This window comes from Trichomycterus rosablanca, chromosome 19 (genome assembly GCF_030014385.1).
Source record: "Trichomycterus rosablanca isolate fTriRos1 chromosome 19, fTriRos1.hap1, whole genome shotgun sequence".
NCBI lineage: Eukaryota > Metazoa > Chordata > Actinopteri > Siluriformes > Trichomycteridae > Trichomycterus > Trichomycterus rosablanca.
In genome coordinates, this window is record NC_086006.1 from 15117056 (window position 1) to 15141138 (window position 24083).

The 24083-nt window shown below is 41.1% G+C and overlaps 1 protein-coding gene across 1 annotated transcript in view; it reads right to left on the minus strand.

Moving 5' to 3' along the window:
* The window catches only part of cntn3a.2 (contactin 3a, tandem duplicate 2), a 183314-nt gene that overhangs the window by 136666 nt on the left and 22565 nt on the right, over nucleotides 1-24083 (minus strand). The window contains exon 2 of the mRNA XM_063015224.1: nucleotides 1823-1964. Coding sequence (XP_062871294.1) covers nucleotides 1823-1877 — 55 coding nt within the window. The 5' untranslated portion in view covers nucleotides 1878-1964. The remainder of the gene's footprint in view (nucleotides 1-1822; nucleotides 1965-24083) is intronic.

A 24083-nucleotide genomic window follows, 5' to 3' on the forward strand; every position in this document is an offset into this window, starting at 1 on the left:
GAGTGACTTATATTCTGAGTCTCAGGTGATATACAGGTGCAGGTCATAAAATTAGAATATCATGAAAAAAATGATTTATTTCAGTAATTCCATTCAAAAAGTGAAACTTGTATATTATATTCATTCATTACACACAGACTGATATATTTCAAATGTTTATTTCTTTTAATGTTGATGATTATAACTGACAACTAATGAAAACCCAAAATTCAGTATCTCAGAAAATTAGAATATTACTTCCAATACAAAAAAAGGATTTTTAGAAATGTTGGCCAACTGAAAAGTATGAACATGAAAAGTATGAGCATGTACAGCACTCAATACTTAGTTGGGGCTCCTTTTGCCTGGATGACTGCAGCAATGCGGCGTGGCATGGAGTCCATCAGTCTGTGGCACTGCTCAGGTGTTATGAGAGCCCAGGTTGCTCTGATAGTGGCCTTCAGCTCTTCTGAATTGTTGGGTCTGGCGTATCGCATCTTCCTCTTCACAATACCCCATAGATTTTCTATGGGGTTAAGGTCAGGCGAGTTTGCTGGCCAATTAAGAACAGGGATACCATGGTCCTTAAACCAGGTACTGGTAGCTTTGGCACTGTGTGCAGGTGCCAAGTCCTGTTGGAAAATGAAATCTGCATCTCCATAAAGTTGGTCAGCAGCAGGAAGCATGAAGTGCTCTAAAACTTCCTGGTAGACGGCTGCGTTGACCTTGGACCTCAGAGAACACAGTGGACCAACACCAGCAGATGACATGGCACTCCAAACCATCACTGACTGTGGAAACTTTACACTGGACCTCAAGCAACGTGGATTCTGTGCCTCTCCTCTCTTCCTCCAGACTCTGGGACCTTGATTTCCAAAGGTAATGCAAAATTTACTTTCATCAGAGAACATAACTTTGGACCACTCAGCAGTCCTTTTTGTCTTTAGCCAAGGCGAGACGCTTCTGACGCTGTCTCTTGTTCAAGAGTGGCTTGACACAAGGAATGCGACAGCTGAAACCCATGTCTTGCATACGTCTGTGCGTGGTGGTTCTTGAAGCACTGACTCCAGCTGCAGTCCACTCTTTGTGAATCTCCCCCACATTTTTGAATGGGTTTTGTTTCACAATCCTCTCCAGGGTGCGGTTATCCCTATTGCTTGTACACTTTTTTCTACCACATCTTTTACTTCCCTTCGCCTCTCTATTAATGTGCTTGGACACAGAGCTCTGTGAACAGCCAGCCTCTTTAGCAATGACCTTTTGTGTCTTGCCCTCCTTGTGTCAATGGTCGTCTTCTGGACAACTGTCAAGTCAGCAGTCTTTCCCATGATAGCCTACCGAACTAGACTGAGAGACCATTTAAAGGCCTTTGCAAGTGTTTTGAGTTAATTAGCTGATTAGAGTGTGGCACCAGGTGTCTTCAATATTGTACCTTGTCACAATATTCTAATTTTCTGAGATACTAAATTTGGGGTTTTCATTAGTTGTCAGTTATAATCATCAACATTAAAAGAAATAAACATTTGAAATATATCAGTCTGTGTGTAATGAATGAATATAATACACAAGTTTCACTTTTTGAATGGAATTACTGAAATAAATCAAATTTTTCATGATATTCTAATTTTATGACCAGCACCTGTACGGTGACACCATCAGAATCTTTAAAAATACTGTGATACACATTTTTGGTCATACCGCCCAGCCCTACACACAAGATCAAGATCACATAAGCCAGCTAACCAAACAGAACACCAGCTTGTAGGTGTTTTCTAACAAGGGGCTTGTCCAGCAAGAGGTCAGACCCCACTCAAAATCAAATAAAACTGCCTTCAGTTTTTACCTGTGAGATACTCCATGACTGACAGCAGAAAAAACGGTGTCCATGTTATCCTCATCTTCAGCTGCCAGAGGCAAGGCAGTGTTCCGGCATCCAGTAGGTTGCAAATGGAAAGTTGTTTTAGAGGAAATCCTGACCTGCAAGACTAAGATAATAGAAAATATTAGTGTCAATGTGCATCAAACCCACGTTCTATAAAAGTTGGGACATTTTGTAAAATGCAATAAAAACAAGAATGAGTGATTTGTTCATTCTCTTGAACCTTTGCTTAACTGACAAAGGTAAAAAAGTAAAAATTTACAGTGTTTTACTGACCTACAGTGTATCACAAAAGTGAGTACACCCCTCACATTTCTGCAGATATTTAAGTATATCTTTTCATGGGACAACACTGACAAAATGACACTTTGACACAATGAAAAGTAGTCTGTGTGCAGCTTATATAACAGTGTAAATTTATTCTTCCCTCAAAATAACTCAAAATACAGCCATTAATGTCTAAACCATCGGCAACAAAAGTGAGTACACCCCTAAGAGACTACACCCCTAAATGTCCAAATTGAGCACTGCTTGTCATTTTCCCTCCAAAATGTCATGTGATTTGTTAGTGTTACTAGGTCTCAGGTGTGCATAGGGAGCAGGTGTGTTCAATTTAGTAGTACAGCTCTCACACTCTCTCATACTGGTCACTGAAAGTTCCAACATGGCACCTCATGGCAAAGAACTCTCTGAGGATCTTAAAAGACGAATTGTTGCGCTACATGAAGATGGCCAAGGCTACAAGAAGATTGCCAACACCCTGAAACTGAGCTGCAGCACAGTGGCCAAGATCATCCAGCGTTTTAAAAGAGCAGGGTCCACTCAGAACAGACCTCGTGTTGGTCGTCCAAAGAAGCTGAGTGCACGTGCTCAGCGTCACATCCAGCTGCTGTCTTTGAAAGACAGGCGCAGGAGTGCTGTCAGCATTGCTGCAGAGATTGAAAAGGTGGGGGGTCAGCCTGTCAGTGCTCAGACCATACGCCGCACACTACATCAAATTGGTCTGCATGGCTGTCACCCCAGAAGGAAGCCTCTTCTGAAGTCTCTACACAAGAAAGCTCGCAAACAGTTTGCTGAAGACATGTCAACAAAGGACATGGATTACTGGAACCATGTCCTATGGTCTGATGAGACCAAGATTAATTTGTTTGGTTCAGATGGTCTCAAGCATGTGTGGCGGCAATCAGGTGAGGAGTACAAAGATAAGTGTGTCATGCCTACAGTCAAGCATGGTGGTGGGAATGCCATGGTCTGGGGCTGCATGAGTGCAGCAGGTGTTGGGGAGTTACATTTCATTGAGGGACACATGAACTCCAATATGTACTGTGAAATACTGAGAAGAGCATGATCCCCTCCCTCCGGAAACTGGGTCGCAGGGCAGTGTTCCAGCATGATAATGACCCCAAACACACCTCTAAGACGACCACTGCTTTATTGAAGAGGCTGAGGGTAAAGGTGATGGACTGGCCAAGCATGTTTCCAGACCTAAACCCAATAGAACATCTTTGGGGCATCCTCAAGCGGAAGGTGGAGGAACGCAAAGTCTCGAATATCCGCCGGCTCCGTGATGTCGTCATGGAGGAGTGGAAAAGCATTCCAGTGGCAACCTGTGAAGCTCTGGTAAACTCCATGCCCAGGAGAGTTAAGGCAGTTCTGGGAAATAATGGTGGCCACACAAAATATTGACACTTCAGGAACTTTCACTAAGGGGTGTACTCACTTTTGTTGCCGGTGGTTTAGACATTAATGGCTGTATATTGAGTTATTTTGAGAGAAGAATAAATTTACACTGTTATATAAGCTGCACACAGACTACTTTTCATTGTGTCAAAGTGTCATTTTGTCAGTGTTGTCCCATGAAAAGATATACTTAAATATCTGCAAAAATGTGAGAGGTGTACTCACTTTTGTGATACACTGTATCTATTTGTATTTTGCCATTGTAATGCCTGCAAAGCACTCATAAAAATTTGGGACAAGAACTATTTTTTGTTTTGTTTTTATTTTTGCCTATTACAACATGATATGGGATTTGTAGTTTTCAAATAGCTGAGTAACAGATGGAAAACTGTCAACTATCCCTTTGAACACACAACATAGCAAGCATAACATGACCACTGACAGGTAAAGTGAATAACACTGATTATCTATTCATCAAGGCACCTCTTAGTGGGTGGGATATATTAGGCAGCAAGTGAACATTTTATCCTCAAAGTTGATGTGTTAGAAGCTGGAAAAATGGCCAAGCATAAGGATTTGAGTGAGTTTGACAAGGTCCAAACTGTGGTGGCTAGACGACTGGGTCAGAGCATCTCCAAAACTGCAGCTCTTGTGGGGTGTTCCCGGTCTGCAGTGGTCAGTATCTATCAAAAGTGGTCCAAGGAAAGAACAGTGGTAAACCAGTGACAGGGTCATGGGTGGCCAAGGCTCATTGATGCACGTGGGGAATGAAGGCTGGCCAATCCAACAGACGAGCTGCTGTAGCTCAATTTGCTGAAGAAGTTAACGCTGGTTCTGATAGAAAGGTGTCAGAATACACAGTGCATCGCAGTTTGTTGCGTATGGGGCTGGATAGCCGCAGACCAGTCAGGGTGTCCATGTTGACCCCTGTCCATTGCCGAAAGCGTCAACAATGGACACGTGAGCAATCAGAACTGGACCACAGAGCAATGGAAGAAGGTGACCTGGTCTGATGAATCACGTTTTCTTTTACATCACGAGGATGGCTGGGTGAGTGTGCGTTGCTTATCTGGGGAAGACATGGCACCAGGATGCACTATGGGAAGAAGGCAAGCTGGCAAAATATTAGGAAGGTGGTCATAATGTTATGCCTGATCAGTGTATTACAGCTACAGTATTTATCTTGCTTGAGAAACTTTACTGTGCATTAATTTTTCTCGCAGTGTTAATGTAATTGTGTTGGATGGCAGTGATAATAATAATAATTACAGTAATAAGAAGTTCAATTTATGTAGCACTTTTCACTTTACAATGTAAATATTAAAGGAAAGATAAAAAAAACATCATTATAAAAACAGCAAAACTCACACATAGAGAATAAAGAATAATGTGCAGTAAAGAGGAAAGTTTCTAGTTGGCCTTTAAAGGAGGAGATGCTCTGCCATCTGGCTGGGCGGAAACATGAACAACGATTGGCCTGTTGTTCATACAGGGTGGGAAGCCGGGACCTCATAACTGATGCAATTACGACCTCTGCTGACCAACTTATGGTGCCTGCACAGAGTCAAGGGATAATGTGATCAGGCTGTGGCTCTCCATACACAAAGCTAATCCGCATATGAACTCGCCTCGTGCAGGTGAAAAGATGCAGTCGGCTACTGCACATGTGTCGGAGGAAGCATGTGTCAGTCTTGCTCTTCTCAAACAGCAGTGGGGATAGGCATCAGTAGAGAGGAAGTGTAATGCCATCAGGTAATTGGATATGACTAAATTTGGGAATGTTCCAGAGTTTGGGGGCTGACCTGACACCAATCGACACAAGTCTAAAACAGGGAACCACTAGAAGGCCTGTGCCAGAGGATCCTAGGGTGCTATTGGGAGGAACAGTACAAAGTACCGTATAGTAATATGAGCATGAGTACTCAAGTGTCATTAACAATTGCATCACCCCCCCACCACCACTTTTTTCCCCAATTTTTATCCCCCAGTCTAGTCGTGTCCAATTACCCTGAATGCGTCCTCTATACTGATTTGACCCTTCACCGCTGACTGAGGACGCCTCTCAACTGACATGCGCCCCCTTCCGGTATGCACAATCAATACAGATAGTGTATTCAAGTTCATACACTTGATGGGCACTGTGTACGGAGGGCCACACCCCCATCAGCATTATTCCTCAGCCCTGTGCAGGAGCCATCAGTCAGCCAGCAGGGGCCGCCAGTTATGAGGACCTATGATCCGACTTTCTTGCCCTCTAACCCTGAACAACAGCCAATCGTTGTTCATGTAGCCGGAAAGGTAGAGCTGAGATTCGATACGATGTATTCTAAACCCCAACTCTGGTGAGCTAGCGTACTTTACCGAGTACATGAAAAAGGGATCCTAAAAAGGCATGTCCACCATGTTCCCAAATGCTTTATGCAATCTACGAGGGTTCTTCAAAAAGTTTCCTCACTTTTTAAACTCTATTTATTAAAGAATTTAAAAAACAAATGACATCACTTTTCTACAGTCACCTTCAGATGCCGTGTAGCCACTGATGCACCACTTCTTCCCCTTAAAGCTTCTTTTCCAAAAAGGTGAAAATCAGATGCCGCTAAATCCAGACTATAAGTTCTCTCTTAGTCTCTCAGACATGATCAATTACTACTCCTCTCACCCTCACTGTTTCCAACAAAAATATAAAAGTGCGGAAACTTTTCGAAGATCCCTCATATATGCACCACTTTGTTTGTAAATTTAAGTAATTTTAAATGAGTCCATAAAACATGAAGGATTTGAAGAAGGCAGTTGCAGCATGCAAACCCAAGAATGAGGAATGAATCTAGACTCTTCAGGAACGCTGCCAAAAGCTGAGGTCTGGCTATGCATCATGTTTGCAGCAAGTCATAACAGCAAAACGGCGCTCTACTAAGTCTTAAAGATGCCTGTCATGAAGGGGTTGAATAATTCTGAGACTGCAGTATTAAAAGTCATTAAAAGTGGCATTTTGTGTTGAATTTGGAGAAACCACTTGTTATATTAGTTCTGTTGAGTTATTCTTGTTTGGTTGGTTTATTGCAATCAGTTAAAAGTTTGTAAATTTTGCTATTGAATCTAATTTGCAATTGGGATTACATTTTGATTAAATCTGTAGAGGAGAAGCCACTGGGAACTTGTTTAAATAGCTGTAAGAGATCATTAACTTTGTCTTTTATGATAAGTTTTATGAGGTTTTTAGTAAGTGCAAGCATGAGAGAACATGGGTCTTTTGTAAAAGAACATACACTGACCATTCATAACATTAAAACCACCTCCTTGTTCCTACAGTCACTGTCCATTTTATCAGCTCCACTTACCACATAGAAGCACTTTGTAGTTCTACAATTACTGACTGTAGTCCATCTGTTTCTCTGCATGCTTTGTTAGCCCTTTTTCATGATGTTCTTCAATGGTCAGGACTCTCCCAGGACCACTACAGAGTAGGTATTAATTGGGTGGTGGATCATTCTCAGCACTGCAGTGACACTGACATGGTGATGGTGTGTTAGTGTGTGTTGTGCTGGTATTTTAAACACCTCACTGTCACTGCTGGACTGAGAAGAGTCCACCAACCAAAAATATCCAGCCAACAGCGCCCTGTGGGCAGCATCCTGTGACCACTGATGAAGGTCTAGAAGATGACCAACTCAAACAGCAGCAGTAGATGAGCAATCGTCTCTGACTTTACATCTACAAGGTGGACCAACTAGGTAGGAGTGTCTAATAGAGCGGACAGTGAGTGGACACGATATTTAACCCTCCTGTTATGTTCGTTTCTCAGAAACAGCAATGATGTTCCCAGGTCAATTTGACCCGGGGCATGTTTAATTCTCCAAAAGTTTCAGAAACCAAAAAATCCCAATAATCATTGTTTATATCTCATTATTAACTCAATTACTAACTATTTCAATCAATAGTTAGTGCAATTTTGTTCTTTACCTCTCACAGATCATGGTTCAATAAAGACAATTCATTTGTTTTTAATAAAAAATGCATAAAAAATGCATGTTAAAGCTTTTTAAATGTAAATTTGAACGAACTACATATTAAATACAGTAGTATTTAATATTGTCATTGATATATTTTTTATATTATTTTACATTTGGGATTTTTTTCTTTTTATGGAGTGACCCACTTAAAATCAATACAAATGAGTCATGAGGATTTATATTGAAAATAAACTTATATTTCTGTTTTTAAACCAGAAATGATCAAAATAAATGATTATAAATATATATATATATATATATATATATATATATATATACAGTATATATATATATATAATTATGATAAAATAATAAGATTACTAATATGAACACGGTGCACAGTAAACACTGTGCAATGTTTAGAACTAGAACAACATTATAAATATTTACTAGATGGAACTAAACTAGGTGCATGTATGTGCATCTACACAGCGCATGAGTGATATGTCATGACAATGTGCTTTGTGCAAATTAATCTTGCACATTTTACACAGGTCATACTCGTCTTCACATTGTCAGATGATTTCCCGAACCTCCTGGGCTGACAGGCCTTTACTTTGGTTGCTCATTTTGTAAAGCTCTGACAGAGCTTGCAGAGAATCTTTATACACTATATTGCCAAAAGTATTAACTCCCCATCCAAATCACTGAATTCAGGTGTTCCAATCACTTCCATGGCCACAGGTGTATAAAACCAAGCACATAGGCATGCAGACTGCTTCTACAAACATTAGTAAAAGAACGGGTCACTCTAAGGAGCTCATTGAATTCCAGCGTGGTACCGTGATAGGATGCCACCTGTGCAACAAGTCCAGTCGTGAAATTTACTCGCTATTAAATATTCCACAGTCAACTGTCAGTGGTATTATAACAAAGTTATAATAAACTTTATAAACTTTATAAATAAAGTAAAGTTTGGTGGAGAGGGCAAAATGAAGGCAGACAAGCGAATACTTTTGGCAATATAGTGTATGTTTTGCCCCCTCTTTACTGAGTGCCCACTCAATGTGAGTGGAGTTTGCACACAGGAACAGTCATAACAAAACCTACATTTTCACACTTTGCCAAAGAAATCATGAGAATAAAGAGGGTGTGTGTGTGTGTGTGTGTGTGTGCATGCACGCGCAGGGTGTGTGTGTGTGTGTGTATGTGTGTGGGGGGGGGGGGGTGATTTGGGTGAAATATGTCTCACAGTTGCAAAGAAACAAATAGTAATTGACACTTCTGACCCCTTTAAGGCTCCATTTTGATGGCCGGGTCAAATTGACCCGAACACCATTGATGTAATATAAACGTGCAGGGGTGGGGGGTTTGCAAATATGTGAAATAAACCATTTTTATTTTACATGTTGATTTCACTAAATAAGCCAAGCAGAAGAAGTTTCATCCCGAAAAAATATTTTAAACTATATTTTTCTATAGCTTGAAACTTAAGATGGGTCAATTTGACCCGTAACATAACAGGAGGGTTAAAAACTCCAGCAGCACTGCTGGGTCTGATCCACTCATACCAGCACAACACACACTAACACACCACCACCATGCCATTGTCACTGCAGTGCTGAGAATGATCCACCACCTAAATAATACCTGCTCTGTGGTGGTCCTGACCATTGAAGAACAGGGTGAAAGCAGGCTAAAAAAGTATGTAGAGAAATAGATGGACTACAGTCAGTAATTGTAGAACTACAAAGTGCTTCTATATGGTAAGTGGAGCTGATAAAATGGACAGTGTGTGTAGAAACAAGGAGGTGGTTTTAATGTTATGGCTGATCAATGTATGCCATATTTCACACTACACAACTTTAAAGGTGTTCAGATTGCTGCACAGTTCACACTACACAACTGGATCTCTTCTAATCAGGAGTCTTTTAAGTTGTTGCGGTTTTCACACTAGACGACTGATCAGCAATGGGGGTCACATACTACACGATCTATCACCAGGAGGAATCTCAGACGAGTCTGTCTGGTCTCCCAAACTACGTTTTGTCACAAAAACACACGCAAGAAGTGACACAGGGTTAAATGATACCATGTCCAAAAATGCACGTCAACAAGAAGCGAGTGGTCAAAGTTGTTTGTGTGCTGATATGCAGCGTAAAAGCAAGTAGGAAAGAGAAATGAATCTGGATGGAGTGGATTTGGCTACGTTGCCAGCAGTAATTTAGAAGTAGAATGCCTTTATTTGTTATATATACATATACACATGTACAGTAAAACAAAATTCTTTCTTCGCATATCCCAGCTTGTTTGGATGCTGGGGTCAGAGCGCAGGGTCAACCATTGTACGACGCCCCTGGAGCAGAGAGGGTTAAGCGGCTTGCTTATGGGCCCAACAGTGGGATTCGAACTCTTAACCTTTCAATTAATAGTTCAAAGCTCTACCCACTAGGCTACCACTGTCCCTACATTGTCTGTTCTGTAGTGAGGTAAATATATATTTCTTTTTTTGCAATGCAATGTTGGTATTATGGTTTGGCGTGGACGATAAGATCTGTAAAGATACTGTAAAGCTTGTGTGTGTGTGTGCCAATGTATTCTGATAGAAACTACACCGATCAGCCATAACATTAAAAACCACCTCCTTGTTTCTATACTCACTGTACATTTTATCAGCTCCACTTACCATATAAAAGCACTTTGTAGTTCTACAATTACTGACTGTAGTCCATCTGTTTCTCTACATACTTTTTAGCCTGCTTTCACCCTGTTCTTCAATGGTCAGGACCCCCACAGGACCACCACAGAGCAGGTATTATTTGGGTTGTGGATCATTCTCAGCACTGCAGTGACAATGACATGGTGGTGGTGTGTTAGTGTGTGTTGTGCTGGTATGAGTGGATCAGACACAGCAGTGCTGCTCTAGGTGTCCACTCACTGTCCACTCTATGAGACACTCCTACTTAGTTGGTCCACTTTGTAGATGTAAAGTCAGAGACGATCGCTCATCTATTGCTGCTGTTTGGGTTGGTCATCTTCTAGACCTTCATCAGTGGTCACAGGACGCTGCCCAAAGGGCGCTGTTGGCTGGATATTTTTGGTTGGTGGACTATTCTTAATCCAGCAGTGACAATAAGTGTTTAAAAACTCCAGCAACACTGCTGTGTCTTATCCACTCATACCAGCACAACACACACTTACACACCACCACCATGTCAGTGTCACTGCAGTGCTGAGAATGACCCACCACCCAAGTAATACCTACTCTGTAGTGGTCCTGTGGGGTCCTGACCATTGAAGAACAGCATGAAAGGGGTGTAACAAAGCATGCAGAGAAACAGATGGACTACAGTCAGTAATTGCAGAACTACAAAGTGCTTCTATATGGTAAGTGGAACTAATAAAATGGACAGAGAGTGTAGAAACAAAGAGGCGGTCATAATGTTATGGCTGATCAGTGTATATTATGCACATGTTCCACACATTTACAACTCCTCCCCCGGGTTTACCCTCACCACGTATCTTGTGTTCTTATTGGCTGTAGTTTGACTGCACTCACTGCCAGGCACAACCTGATCGCAACACCTTTCGCACTACAGGATTTTGAGTCACTGACAGGTTCAGACAGAGTCTGCAAGTGATCGTGAGCCGCTCGTATTGAGTCGTTGAACAGACATAAAAAACACATCAAAAAAACATATGCCATATTTATTTAAAAAGTTCACACTACACAGCTTTCAAAGTGTTCAGATCGCTCTACAGTTCACATGTGGCAAAAGGGAGTCACACACTAAATGATCTATTACCAGGAGGAAACTCAGACAAGTCTGTCTGGCCAAACTACGTTATTCACAAAAACACATGCGAGAGGTGACAAGGGGTTTAATGATACCATGTCCAAAAATACACGTCAACAAGAAGTGAGCGATCAGAGTTGTTTGTGCGCTGACATGCAGCGTAAAAGCAAAGAGGAAAAAGAAAGAATCTGGGTGAAGAAGTGGATTGGGCTATGTGGCCAACAGGGTCTGTCTGTTCTGTTCTGTAGAGAAAGGTTTTATGGTTTGACGTGGACGATAATGTCACAAATACTGTAAAGCTTGCGTGTGTGTGCCGATGTATTCTAACAGAAACTATATTATGCACATTTACAACTCCTCCCCTGGGTTTCACCTCCCTGTTCCCCTGTATCTTGCGTTCTCATTGGCTGTAGTTCGACTCTGCACTCACTGCCAGTCACAACTTGAATGCAACGCCTTTCACACTACACGATTTTGAGTCGCTGACAGGTCTAGACATTTAGCATTCTAGATATTATTCTTGAGTCTGCGAGCCGCTCGGATCGAGTCGCTGAACAGTTCACACATACCAATCTAGAGCCGATTTCCGAGCCCAGAGCGAAGGCTGATTTGCCTCTGAGCGTTGACCAGTTGGCGAGTGAAAATCAGGGCAAAAATCATGTAGTGTGAACTAGGCATAAGCAGTCTGGAAGCTGATCTTACAGTTATGAAGCTATGAAACAACTATGTGACTTAGGACTTCAGCAAGAAGAACAGAGGACATAGTAAGCAACTTAGATAAACTGGCAGCTTAGTTGTATAAAAAATGTACATTTTACATTCAACATTTTCAGCATTTAGCAGACGCTCTTATCCAGAGCGACTTACAGGATCAGTGGTGTAACTAGGAGCTCATGGGCCCCAGTGCAAAAAAAGTGCATGGGCCCCCTCCACAAACTTCAAATATATATATTGGTATATAGTATACAGTGTATCACAAAAGTGAGTACACCCCTCACATTTCTGCAAATATTTTATTATATCTTTTCATGGGACAACACTATAGACATGAAACTTGGATATAACTTAGAGTAGTCAGTGTACAACTTGTATAGCAGTGTAGATTTACTGTCTTCTGAAAATAACTCAACACACAGCCATTAATGTCTAAATAGCTGGCAACATAAGTGAGTACACCCCACAGTGAACATGTCCAAATTGTGCCCAAAGTGTCAATATTTTGTTTGACCACCATTATTATCCAGCACTGCCTTAACCCTCCTGGGCATGGAATTCACCAGAGCTGCACAGGTTGCTACTGGAATCCTCTTCCACTCCTCCATGATGACATCACGGAGCTGGTGGATGTTAGACACCTTGAACTCCTCCACCTTCCACTTGAGGGTGTGCCACAGGTGCTCAATTGGGTTTAGTCCATCACCTTTACCTTCAGCTTCCTCAGCAAGGCAGTTGTCATCTTGGAGGTTGTGTTTGGGGTCGTTATCCTGTTGGATATCCAGTTTTCGAAGGGAGGGATCATGCTCTGTTTCAGAATGTCACAGTACATGTTGGAATTCATGTTTCCCTCAATGAACTGCAGCTCCCCAGTGCCAGCAACACTCATGCAGCCCAAGACCATGATGCTACCACCACCATGCTTGACTGTAGGCAAGATACAGTTGTCTTGGTACTTCTCACCAGGGCGCCGCCACACATGCTGGACACCATCTGAGCCAAACAAGTTTATCTTGGTCTCGTCAGACCACAGGGCATTCCAGTAATCCATGTTCTTGGACTGCTTGTCTTCAGCAAACTGTTTGCGGGCTTTCTTGTGCGTCAGCTTCCTTCTGGGATGACGACCATGCAGACCGAGTTGATGCAGTGTGCGGCGTATGGTCTGAGCACTGACAGGCTGACCTCCCACATCTTCAACCTCTGCAGCAATGCTGGCAGCACTCATGTGTCTATTTTTTAAAGCCAACCTCTGGATATGACGCCGAACACGTGGACTCAACTTCTTTGGTCGACCCTGGCGAAGCCTGTTCCGAGTGGAACCTGTCCTGGAAAACCGCTGTATGACCTTGGCCACCATGCTGTAGCTCAGTTTCAGGGTGTTAGCAATCTTCTTATAGCCCAGGCCATCTTTGTGGAGAGCAACAATTCTATTTCTCACATCCTCAGAGAGTTCTTTGCCATGAGGTGCCATGTTGAATATCCAGTGGCCAGTATGAGAGAATTGTACCCAAAACACCAAATTTAACAGCCCTGCTCCCCATTTACACCTGGGACCTTGACACATGACACCAGGGAGGGACAACGACACATTTGGGCACAATTTGGACATGTTCACTGTGGGGTGTACTCACTTATGTTGCCAGCTATTTAGACATTAATGGCTGTGTGTTGAGTTATTTTCAGAAGACAGTAAATCTACACTGCTATACAAGCTGTACACTGACTACTCTAAGTTATATCCAAGTTTCATGTCTATAGTGTTGTCCCATGAAAAGATATAATGAAATATTTGCAGAAATGTGAGGGGTGTACTCACTTTTGTGATACACTGTATATATACTGTATATATATATATATATATATATATTGGTCTAGTAACGTTAAGCAGGTTACACAGATTCCCAAAATCCCTTGCTGTGCACTCACTGTATATTTTGATTACGTTTTCTGATATTTCATTGTCTTTTAGTTATTTTAATATTTTACTTAACAAAAATTTTTCGTGTTTTTACTTTCATTATCGCTGCACTTTACCGCTAGTATTAGCCACTTGCTACTGCAGAGGGGCGGCTCACCTAGCCGCTGCGAGTGCTGCTCATCCGGCGGGGATGCTACGGGTCTTTCGCTGTGTGCGGTGGTGGAGTTGTGTGAATAAAGGCACACGACAAGGTAGAGTTCATTTTAACTGTTTAGTCAGGACTTCAATGAGCGTTACAACACTTTAGACTGCCTAGCTCCAACACCCGAACTTAAATGGTGAGTCTCATATACAAAACTAACTAACTGCAGAACGTCCGAACCCACATGTATAAACCGGGTGCTGCATTCTGCATTCTGATTGGCTAAGCTGAATGTCACTCACATATCGCCGCAACAATATTGTAATATAATAATAACAACTTTGAGTTCGGGGTTGAGTTCATGTCGTGGAGGGCAGTTGTAGCCTAGTGGTTAAGGTACTGGGCTAGTAATCAGAAGGTTGCCAGTTCAAACCCCACCACTGCCGGGTTATCACTGCTGGGCCCTTGAGCAAGGCCCTTAACCCTTAAGTGCTTCAACTGTATATAAAAGCATCTGCTAAATGCCAAAAATATAAATGTAAACGGAGGGCCCCCCTCAGCCATGGGCCCCAGTGCACCTGCCCCCCCCCAGTAGTTACACCCTGTACAGAAGTGCTTCCATAGCAGACAGTACCTTAGTCTAGTTTAAGTAGACAACAGTCCAAGAATATAAATCTGCTGAAACCCTGTTAGAACCAAACAATGAATCCCTAAATAAAAAATGAATCCCTTTTTGAAGTCCTTCAAAAATCTTACATCTTATAGACTTGATGTAACAAGTTCAGAAAAGATATATATACACACACATAGAAACAGCTTCAAGTAAACTTACGCAGAACATTAATCTTGCCTGAATCCTTTCTGAATCTATCCTGAAAACATCCTTGTGCTCAATCAAATTATGACACGAGTGTGGAAAATAATCAGTAAAGTGCTGTATAAACAGAATTGTGCTGATTATATTTATGCAAAATCAGGAAAAAATATAATAATATAATATCACCAAGCATCTTCTTTGACATGTTCAGCGTTTCAACAATACCGGTAACCAAAGGAAAACTTTATTATATTTGTTAAGTTATAATGTTTCAGAACTATCATAACTGCTGGAGGATCAATGCAGCAGTGAGTACAGTATTTAGAAAATCTTCCTCTAAAAGCAGCCCGAGGCACACAGCAATCATAATATCTTATCAGCTAGTAAATTATCCAGCGTTAAGCAGACACCTTGCCATTTTTAGACATAGAAAATAGCCTTAATCTAAACTATTCCAAGCCTGAGCAGTGCTTAAACTGAAGGAATACAATAAGCCAAACCTCAGATAACACACACCAATTTCGGCAGGTTGAGTTATATTGATGTGACATTTAAACTTATATTGATTTCCAAAATGCCTCATGGCATCAGGCTTGGCATCAGTGAGAATATTTCAGGGTAAATGTGGACAAATAGTGAAAAGTATTCACCCTGCCACAATTCTTTTGTTTGTTTGCCATTGTCACACTTTAAGATCTTCAAAAAAGCTTAATATAACACAAAGAAAACCAGAGTAAACTAAACAATATTTTTTAAATGATTACGTCTTTTAGTTAAGGAAACAAGGGGGCGGCACGGTGGCTTAGTGGGTAGCACTGTTGCCTCACAGCAAGAAGGTCCTGGCCTCGATCCCCAGGTGGGGTGGTCCGGGTCCTTACTGTGCAGAGTTTGCATTTTCTCCCCGTGTCCGCGTGGGTTTCCTGCGGGTGCTCCGGTTTCCTCCCACAGTCCAAAAACATGCCACCAGGCTAATTGGAAACACTGAATTGTCCTGTAGATACCTAGCTGCTAGATGCACAAACCAGTGCATTGTAGTGCCGGTCCCAAGGCCGGATGAATAGGGAGGGTTGTGTCAGGAAGGGCATCCGGCGTAAAAACTAAGCCAAATCCCGCCGGCGAGGAAGCCGGAAATGCCGACCCCGTAATCGAAAAACGGGACAAAGGCTGAGGAACAAGAAGAAGTTAAGGAAACAAGAGCTACACAGTACTAATAGGCCCTGTGGATAAAAAAAAAAAATATTCTACTGTGCATGGGCGTGTTCCTTAGGGCGATCGGGCGACGCACCACCAAAGGGCGAAAGGGAAGAAATTTTTCTATCACATTCAACCAGTGTTACACTAGCTGTGACTGTTCTGGACAGTCTGTTTTGCCTCAGAAAATATCGTAGTCCAATCAGCGTCGAGTTGTGATCTGTACAGTACCGCCCCTTTTGGGCGATTTCAGTCTGATTGAAAATCGCCCGGATTGCTCTCATAGACTCTCATGTTAAGGCACTTTTTTTTGAACAGCAAGCGCTGCAATACAATCTGTATGGGTTCCAGGAGGGCTCGCACTTACGTGCTTGCGTCACACGTAACCTGGTGTTGCGATCTCGTCACCATGACTACCATTACCTCAGTTTGGAGCAACTCCATCGTGTCATTAAGGGAAATGCTATTCAGTCGTCGTAGTAATCAGGATAAATTAGCAACTAAAGAATTAGGGCCACCCAGACCAAATTTAAACATCAAGCATCTACAAAGGGGGGAAAATCATATAAGTTACAAGTCAATTACAAGTAAGTAATGTAATTTATAAATTGTGAATTGTGATTGCACCTATTGTATCTCCCCAATTGTTTAATTGTACTTCTTTATTCATTGCACATCAGCCCCGATGCCAATCTTTATTCTGGATCTGCTGCACCTAAAATAAAATGCTATCTGATTAAATTGTTAGTGTGAAGGCTTTACTTAATTTTATGATTAATGGTAAAGCTGGTCTCTCTCCATGTTCAAAGTTATTTGTGAGGCCAAACTGACAGATGACTTAAGATGTTAATTATTTAAGCTTTAATTTACCCATTGAACGGGTCACCTTGGCCATCATCGCAACAATTGTCCCCCCTTGAGAGATTTGGCAGGAGCCGCCACTGCTATTGTGCTCTTTGTTAATCAACCAAATAACCAAATGTAACTGATAACTGAGTTGAACTAAATTAAACACACCCAGCCTTGATTACCACCAGCCTTGCTGGTTCTTAACATCACCTACACAGAATCTTTCCAGTGCTGTGAGATGGGCTGAAAGGTCTCAACCTTGCCATGATCAAATAAATTATGTTAGTAGGAGTAATAAAGCTATTTTAATGCTCTACGACTCTACGGCTCTACGCAAACAACAATGAGAGCCATTATTTCCAAATACAAACTTAAACCAGTGGTAAATACCAAGTTTAAAAAATAAAGCTGCAACATATTAAAAAAAAAGTTGGTATTGGGGCAATTTAAAGATTTAGAGTGCAGTTAAAAAAGTAAATAATGATGTAAGATCAAACATGTGATGTCAACAGGTGATTATAATCATGATTTGATACAAAAGCAGCATCAATAGGCTGAGTCTTTGAGAAGCAAATATGGGCAGAGGATCTCCAGTTCGCACAAATGCATGAGAAAATTAATGAAATGTTTCTGAAAGAAATTGGAAAAGATTTACATATTTCTCCCTATACAGTGCATAATATCATTAATTGTTTTAAGGAACTTCAGTGCATAAGAAGCAAGAGCGCAAGTCTAAACTGAACACCCATGATCTCTTATCCTTCAGATGGCAGTGCATCAAGAAACGTCATTCATCAATAGCTAATATAACCACATGGGCAAGAGACATGTGTGAAGTTCTCTTGACTTAGATGCATCTGGGATGGGCCATCGCATAGTGAAAATGTGTGTTGTGGTCAGACAAATCAGTACTTTAAATCTTTTTTGGGAGAAATAGATGCTATGGTAGAAATAGATGCTAGGTACTATGGCCCAAAGATGAAAAGGACTGCAGATGAAGATGAAATGTAATGGCGACATTACAAAGTAATAAATGCTTTACCGTCCCAACTTTTTTTGGAATGTGTTGCAGGCCTGAAATGCAGGAATGGATGTTTATTAATAAATGAAATAAAGTTGAGCAGACAAAACATGAAATATCTCAGGTTCATACTGTCCCTAAAATACAAGCCAAAAAAGCAATAAAATACAAGCCAAAGTAAATAAAAAAAATACTGCAGGATACTGTTAATACTGTAATGAAAAAAAAGCTGATGTGACCCAGTGGTAAACACGCGTCTGTCCCAGCTTTTTTTGTGTGTTGCAGGCATCAATTTCTATTTTTTTTATATTTATCAAATAGAATTACGTTTATCACTGAAGACACTGAAAATCTTTTCTTTGTCCCTTTTGTCTGTCAAATATAGATTCAAGTAAATTAACAAAATGCCGATTTCAGTTTTAACTGCATTTATAGAAAGTGTCCCAACTTTTTTGAAAAAGGGATTTCTATTTAAGACTTCTTCTTCTTTTCCTTGGCCTTTGTCCCGTTCAGTTGCGGGGTCGATCTGCGCATCGATTTGGCACAATTTTTTTTTACACCGGATGCCCTTCCTGACACAACCCTCCCTATTCATCCGGCCTTGGGACCGGCACTACAATGCACTGGTTTGTGCATCTAGCGGCTAGGTATCTATAGGACAATTCAGTGTTTCCAATTAGCCTGGTGGCATGTTTTTGGACTGTGGAAACCGGAGCACCCGGAGGAAACCCACGCGGACACGGGGAGAACATGCAAACTCCGCACAGAAAGGACCCGGACCGCCTCACCTGGGGATCGAACCCAGGACATTCTTGTTGTGAGGCGACAGTGCTACCCACTAAGCCACTGTGCCGCCCCTGGGATTTCTATTTAAGACAGTGATTTTAATTTTATTGCATTTACAGAAAGTGTCCTAACTTTTTTTTTTCTTAATTGGGTTTCTATGTAAGACAGTAATTTTAATTTTATTGCATTTTTAGAAAGTGTCCCAACTTTTTTTTTTTTTAAATAGGGTTTCTATTTAAGACAGTGATTTTAATTTTATTGCATTTTTAGAAAGTGTCCCAACTTTTTTTTTTTTTTAAATAGGCTTTCTCTGTAAGACAGTGATTATAATTTTTTTGCATTTATAGAAAGTGTCCCAACTTTTTTGAAAATGGGGTTTCTATTTAAGACAGTGATTTTAATTTTATTGCATTTTTAGAAAGTGTCCCAACTTTTTTTTATTTTAAATAGGGTTTCTATTGAAGACAGTGATTTTAATTTTATTGCATTTACAGAAAGTGTCCCAACTTTTTTGAAAATTGAGTTTCTATTTAAGACAGTGATTATAATTTTATTGCATTTTTAGAAAGTGTCCCAACTGTTTTTTAAAAATGGGGTTTCTATTTAAGACAGTGATTTTATTTTTATTGCATTTTAGAAAGTGTCCTAACTGTTTTTTGAAAATGTGGTTTCTATATAAGACATTGATATTAATTTTATTGCATTTTTAAAGTGTCCCAACTTTTTTGAAAATGGGGTTTCTACTTTAGACAGTGACACAATATTACTTTTTTGATCAAATGAGATAAATGACACATCAATAAATCAATAAATGATACGTAATTATACATCATACAGCCAACAGTTCAGTAATGAGCTTTTCTGATCCTGCATCTTTGTCCTCCTGTACAAAAAGTGAGGTTTCTAATAACATGGTTTGACAAGTTTGGTATGAAGAAACTTCAACCCCAGTAAACACAATTGGGATGCATTTTAACAGTGTGAGCCAGGGCTTCATATTTAAAATCAGTGTCTGATCTTACAAATCCTCTTTTGACTGAATGAGCAAAAATTCTATAAACTGCATGAAAATAAATTGCCAGTTATTTAGGTTTGCCGCTTAGTAGCACATGGTGATGATGTAGAAACACTTAAGTGCCTCAAAACTCATAAAGGGCAATATGACTTAGCCTCGTGGCAAACAAATGACAAGCAAAATGCTTTTTTTGTGAACGCAGCCTTAGAGACATCCACATTGGATAATTCGAATGTACCTTTTCGCCAATACTAATAAATAAAATGTAGAAATGGGGAGCAGATCCACCTAATACATTTTTCCTTTATTTAAAATTAACAAAATAATGTATTGAATACACAATTCAAATAAAATGAGGTTTATCCCATAAAAAATGAATAAAATAATAAAATATAATTATAACAACAGCATTTCTGTAGCATAAGTTTTATAGTTGCCACAGGTTTCCCGTCGTGTTTCTGCTTCTGAACTGAGTAACTGGCTGAGTTGCACCCAAACGGTCTGTTGTTTCTTATTGAGTTTGTCCCTTTGCTCCCCATGGTTTTCTGGTGACCGTGTTGTGTGGGGAGCAGTGTTTCTGCTCTCTTGATAAAATCTACTTATCAAGACTATCTTTTCTATTTGAAAGTTTGCTTTTGACTATCCGCTTTATTCTAGTTTGTGTTTGTTTTGTTTTTATTAATTTCTCGAGTTTTATTTTTTGTTCCTTTTGGTATTATTTTCCTTTCATTTGTATCCAGGCAATGGTGCAGGGTAACACCAAGCACGTCTGTCTCAAGGCACACAAAACTGCATACAGAAGTTGATCAGATTGGAAATGCAGAGTGCACTCTGGATGCATCTGTTAACAAAACTGGTACATACGCACTAAGCACCCTAAAGGTAAAGGTGAGTCACAATTCAGCACACTGTGGCGATAGATAGATACATAGACAGATAGTGGCAACTTGGTGGTGGCGGGGCTTGAACCGGCAACCCTCTGTTTACTAGTCCAGTACCTTAACCACTGAGCTATCACAGACAGACAGATACATAGATATATATAGAGAGATAGACAGACAGACAGACAGATAGATAGATAGATAGATAGATAGATAGATAGATAGATAGATAGATAGATAGATAGATAGATAGATAGATAGATAGAGTGGGGTCAAAAAATATTTAGTCAGCCACTGATTGTGCAAGTTCTCCTACTTAGAAAGATGAGAGAGGTCTGCAATTTTCATCATAGGTACACTTCAACTATGAGAGACAAAATGAGAAAAAAAAATCCAGGAAATCACATTGTAGGATTTTTAAAGAATTTATTTGTAAATTATGGTGGAAAATAAGTATTTGGTCACCCACAAACAAGCAAGATTTCTGGCTCTCACAGACCTGTAACTTCTTCTTTAAGAAGCTCTTCTGTCCTCCACTCGTTACCTGTATTAATGGCACCTGTTTGACCTCGTTATCTGTATAAAAGACACCTGTCCACAGCCTCAAACAGTCAGACTCCAAACTCAACCATGGCCAAGACCAAAGAGCTGTCGAAGGACACCAGGAAGAAAATTGTAGACCTGCACCAGGCTGGGAAGAGTGAATCTACAACAGGCAAGCAGGTTGGTGTGAATAAATCAACTGTGGGAGCAATTGTAAGAAAATGGAAGATATACAAGACCATTGATAATCTTCCTCAATCTGGGGCCCCACGCAAGATCTTATCCTGTGTGGTCAAAATGATCATGAGAACGGTGAGCAAAAATCCCAGAACTACACGGAGGGACCTGATGAATGACCTGCAGAGAGCTGGGACCAAAGTAACAAAGGCTACCATCAGTAACACACTATGCCGAGAGGGACTCAAATCCTGCAGTGCCAGGCGTGTCCCCCTGCTTAAGCCAGTACATGTCCAGGCCCATCTGAAGTTTGCCAGAGAGCATATGGATGATCCAGAAGAGGATTGGGAGAATATCATGTGGTCAGATGAAACCAAAATGGAACTTTTTGGTAAAAACTCAACTTGTCGTGTTTGGAGGAAGAAGAATGCTGAGTTGCATCTCAAGAACACCATACCTACTGTGAAGCATGGGGGTGGAAACATCATGCTTTGGGGCTGTTTTTCTGCAAAGGGGACAGGACGACTGATCCATGTTAAGGGAAGAATGAACGGGGCCATGTATCGAGAGATTTTAAGCCAAAACCTCCTTCCATCAGTGAGAGCATTGAAGATGGAACGTGGCTGGGTCTTCCAGCATGACAATGATCCCAAACACACCGCTCGGGCAACGAAGGAGTGGCTCCGTAAAAAGCATTTCAAGGTCCTGGAGTGGCCTAGCCAGTCTCCAGACCTCAACCCCATAGAAAATTTGTGGAGGAAGTTGAAAGTCCGTGTTGCCCAGCGACAGCCCCAAAACATCACTGCTCTAGAGGAGATCTGCATGGAGGAATGGGCCAAAATACCAGCTACAGTGTGCAAACCTGGTGAAGACTTACAGGAAACGTTTGACCTCTGTCATTGCCAACAAAGATTATGTTACAAAGTATTGAGTTGAACTTTTGTTATTGACCAAATACTTATTTTCCACCATAATTTACAAATAAATTCTTAAAAAATCCTACAATGTGATTTCCTGGATTTTTTTTTTCTCATTTTGTCTCTCATAGTTGAAGTGTACCTACAGTGTATCACAAAAGTGAGTACACCCCTCACATTTCTGCAGATATTTAAGTATATCTTTTCATGGGACAACACTGACAAAATGACACTTTGACACAATGAAAAGTAGTCTGTGTGCAGCTTATATAACAGTGTAAATTTATTCTTCCCTCAAAATAACTCAATATACAGCCATTAATGTCTAAACCACTGGCAACAAAAGTGAGTACACCCCTAAGAGACTACACCCCTAAATGTCCAAATTGAGCACTGCTTGTCATTTTCCCTCCAAAATGTCATGTGATTTGTTAGTGTTACTAGGTCTCAGGTGTGCATAGGGAGCAGGTGTGTTCAATTTAGTAGTACAGCTCTCACACTCTCTCATACTGGTCACTGAAAGTTCCAACATGGCACCTCATGGCAAAGAACTCTCTGAGGATCTTAAAAGACGAATTGTTGCGCTACATGAAGATGGCCAAGGCTACAAGAAGATTGCCAACACCCTGAAACTGAGCTGCAGCACAGTGGCCAAGATCATCCAGCGTTTTAAAAGAGCAGGGTCCACTCAGAACAGACCTGGCGTTGGTCGTCCAAAGAAGCTGAGTGCACGTGCTCAGCGTCACATCCAACTGCTGTCTTTGAAAGATAGGCGCAGGAGTGCTGTCAGCATTGCTGCAGAGATTGAAAAGGTGGGGGGTCAGCCTGTCAGTGCTCAGACCATACGCCGCACACTACATCAAATTGGTCTGCATGGCTGTCACCCCAGAAGGAAGCCTCTTCTGAAGTCTCTACACAAGAAAGCCCGCAAACAGTTTGCTGAAGACATGTCAACAAAGGACATGGATTACTGGAACCATGTCCTATGGTCTGATGAGACCAAGATTAATTTGTTTGGTTCAGATGGTCTCAAGCATGTGTGGCGGCAATCAGGTGAGGAGTACAAAGATAAGTGTGTCATGCCTACAGTCAAGCATGGTGGTGGGAATGCCATGGTCTGGGGCTGCATGAGTGCAGCAGGTGTTGGGGAGTTACATTTCATTGAGGGACACATGAACTCCAATATGTACTGTGAAATACTGAAGCAGAGCATGATCCCCTCCCTCCGGAAACTGGGTCGCAGGGCAGTGTTCCAGCATGATAATGACCCCAAACACACCTCTGAGACGACCACTGCTTTATTGAAGAGGCTGAGGGTAAAGGTGATGGACTGGCCAAGCATGTCTTTAGACCTAAACCCAATAGAACATCTTTGGGGCATCCTCAAGCGGAAGGTGGAGGAGCGCAAAGTCTCGAATATCCGCCAGCTCCGTGATGTCGTCATGGAGGAGTGGAAAAGCATTCCAGTGGCAACCTGTGAAGCTCTGGTAAACTCCATGCCCAGGAGAGTTAAGGCAGTTCTGGGAAATAATGGTGGCCACACAAAATATTGACACTTCAGGAACTTTCACTAAGGGGTGTACTCACTTTTGTTGCCGGTGGTTTAGACATTAATGGCTGTATATTGAGTTATTTTAAGGGAAGAATAAATTTACACTGTTATATAAGCTGCACACAGACTACTTTTCATTGTGTCAAAGTGTCATTTTGTCAGTGTTGTCCCATGAAAAGATATACTTAAATATCTGCAGAAATGTGAGGGGTGTACTCACTTTTGTGATACACTGTATGATGAAAATTACAGACCTCTCTCATTTTTCTAAGTAG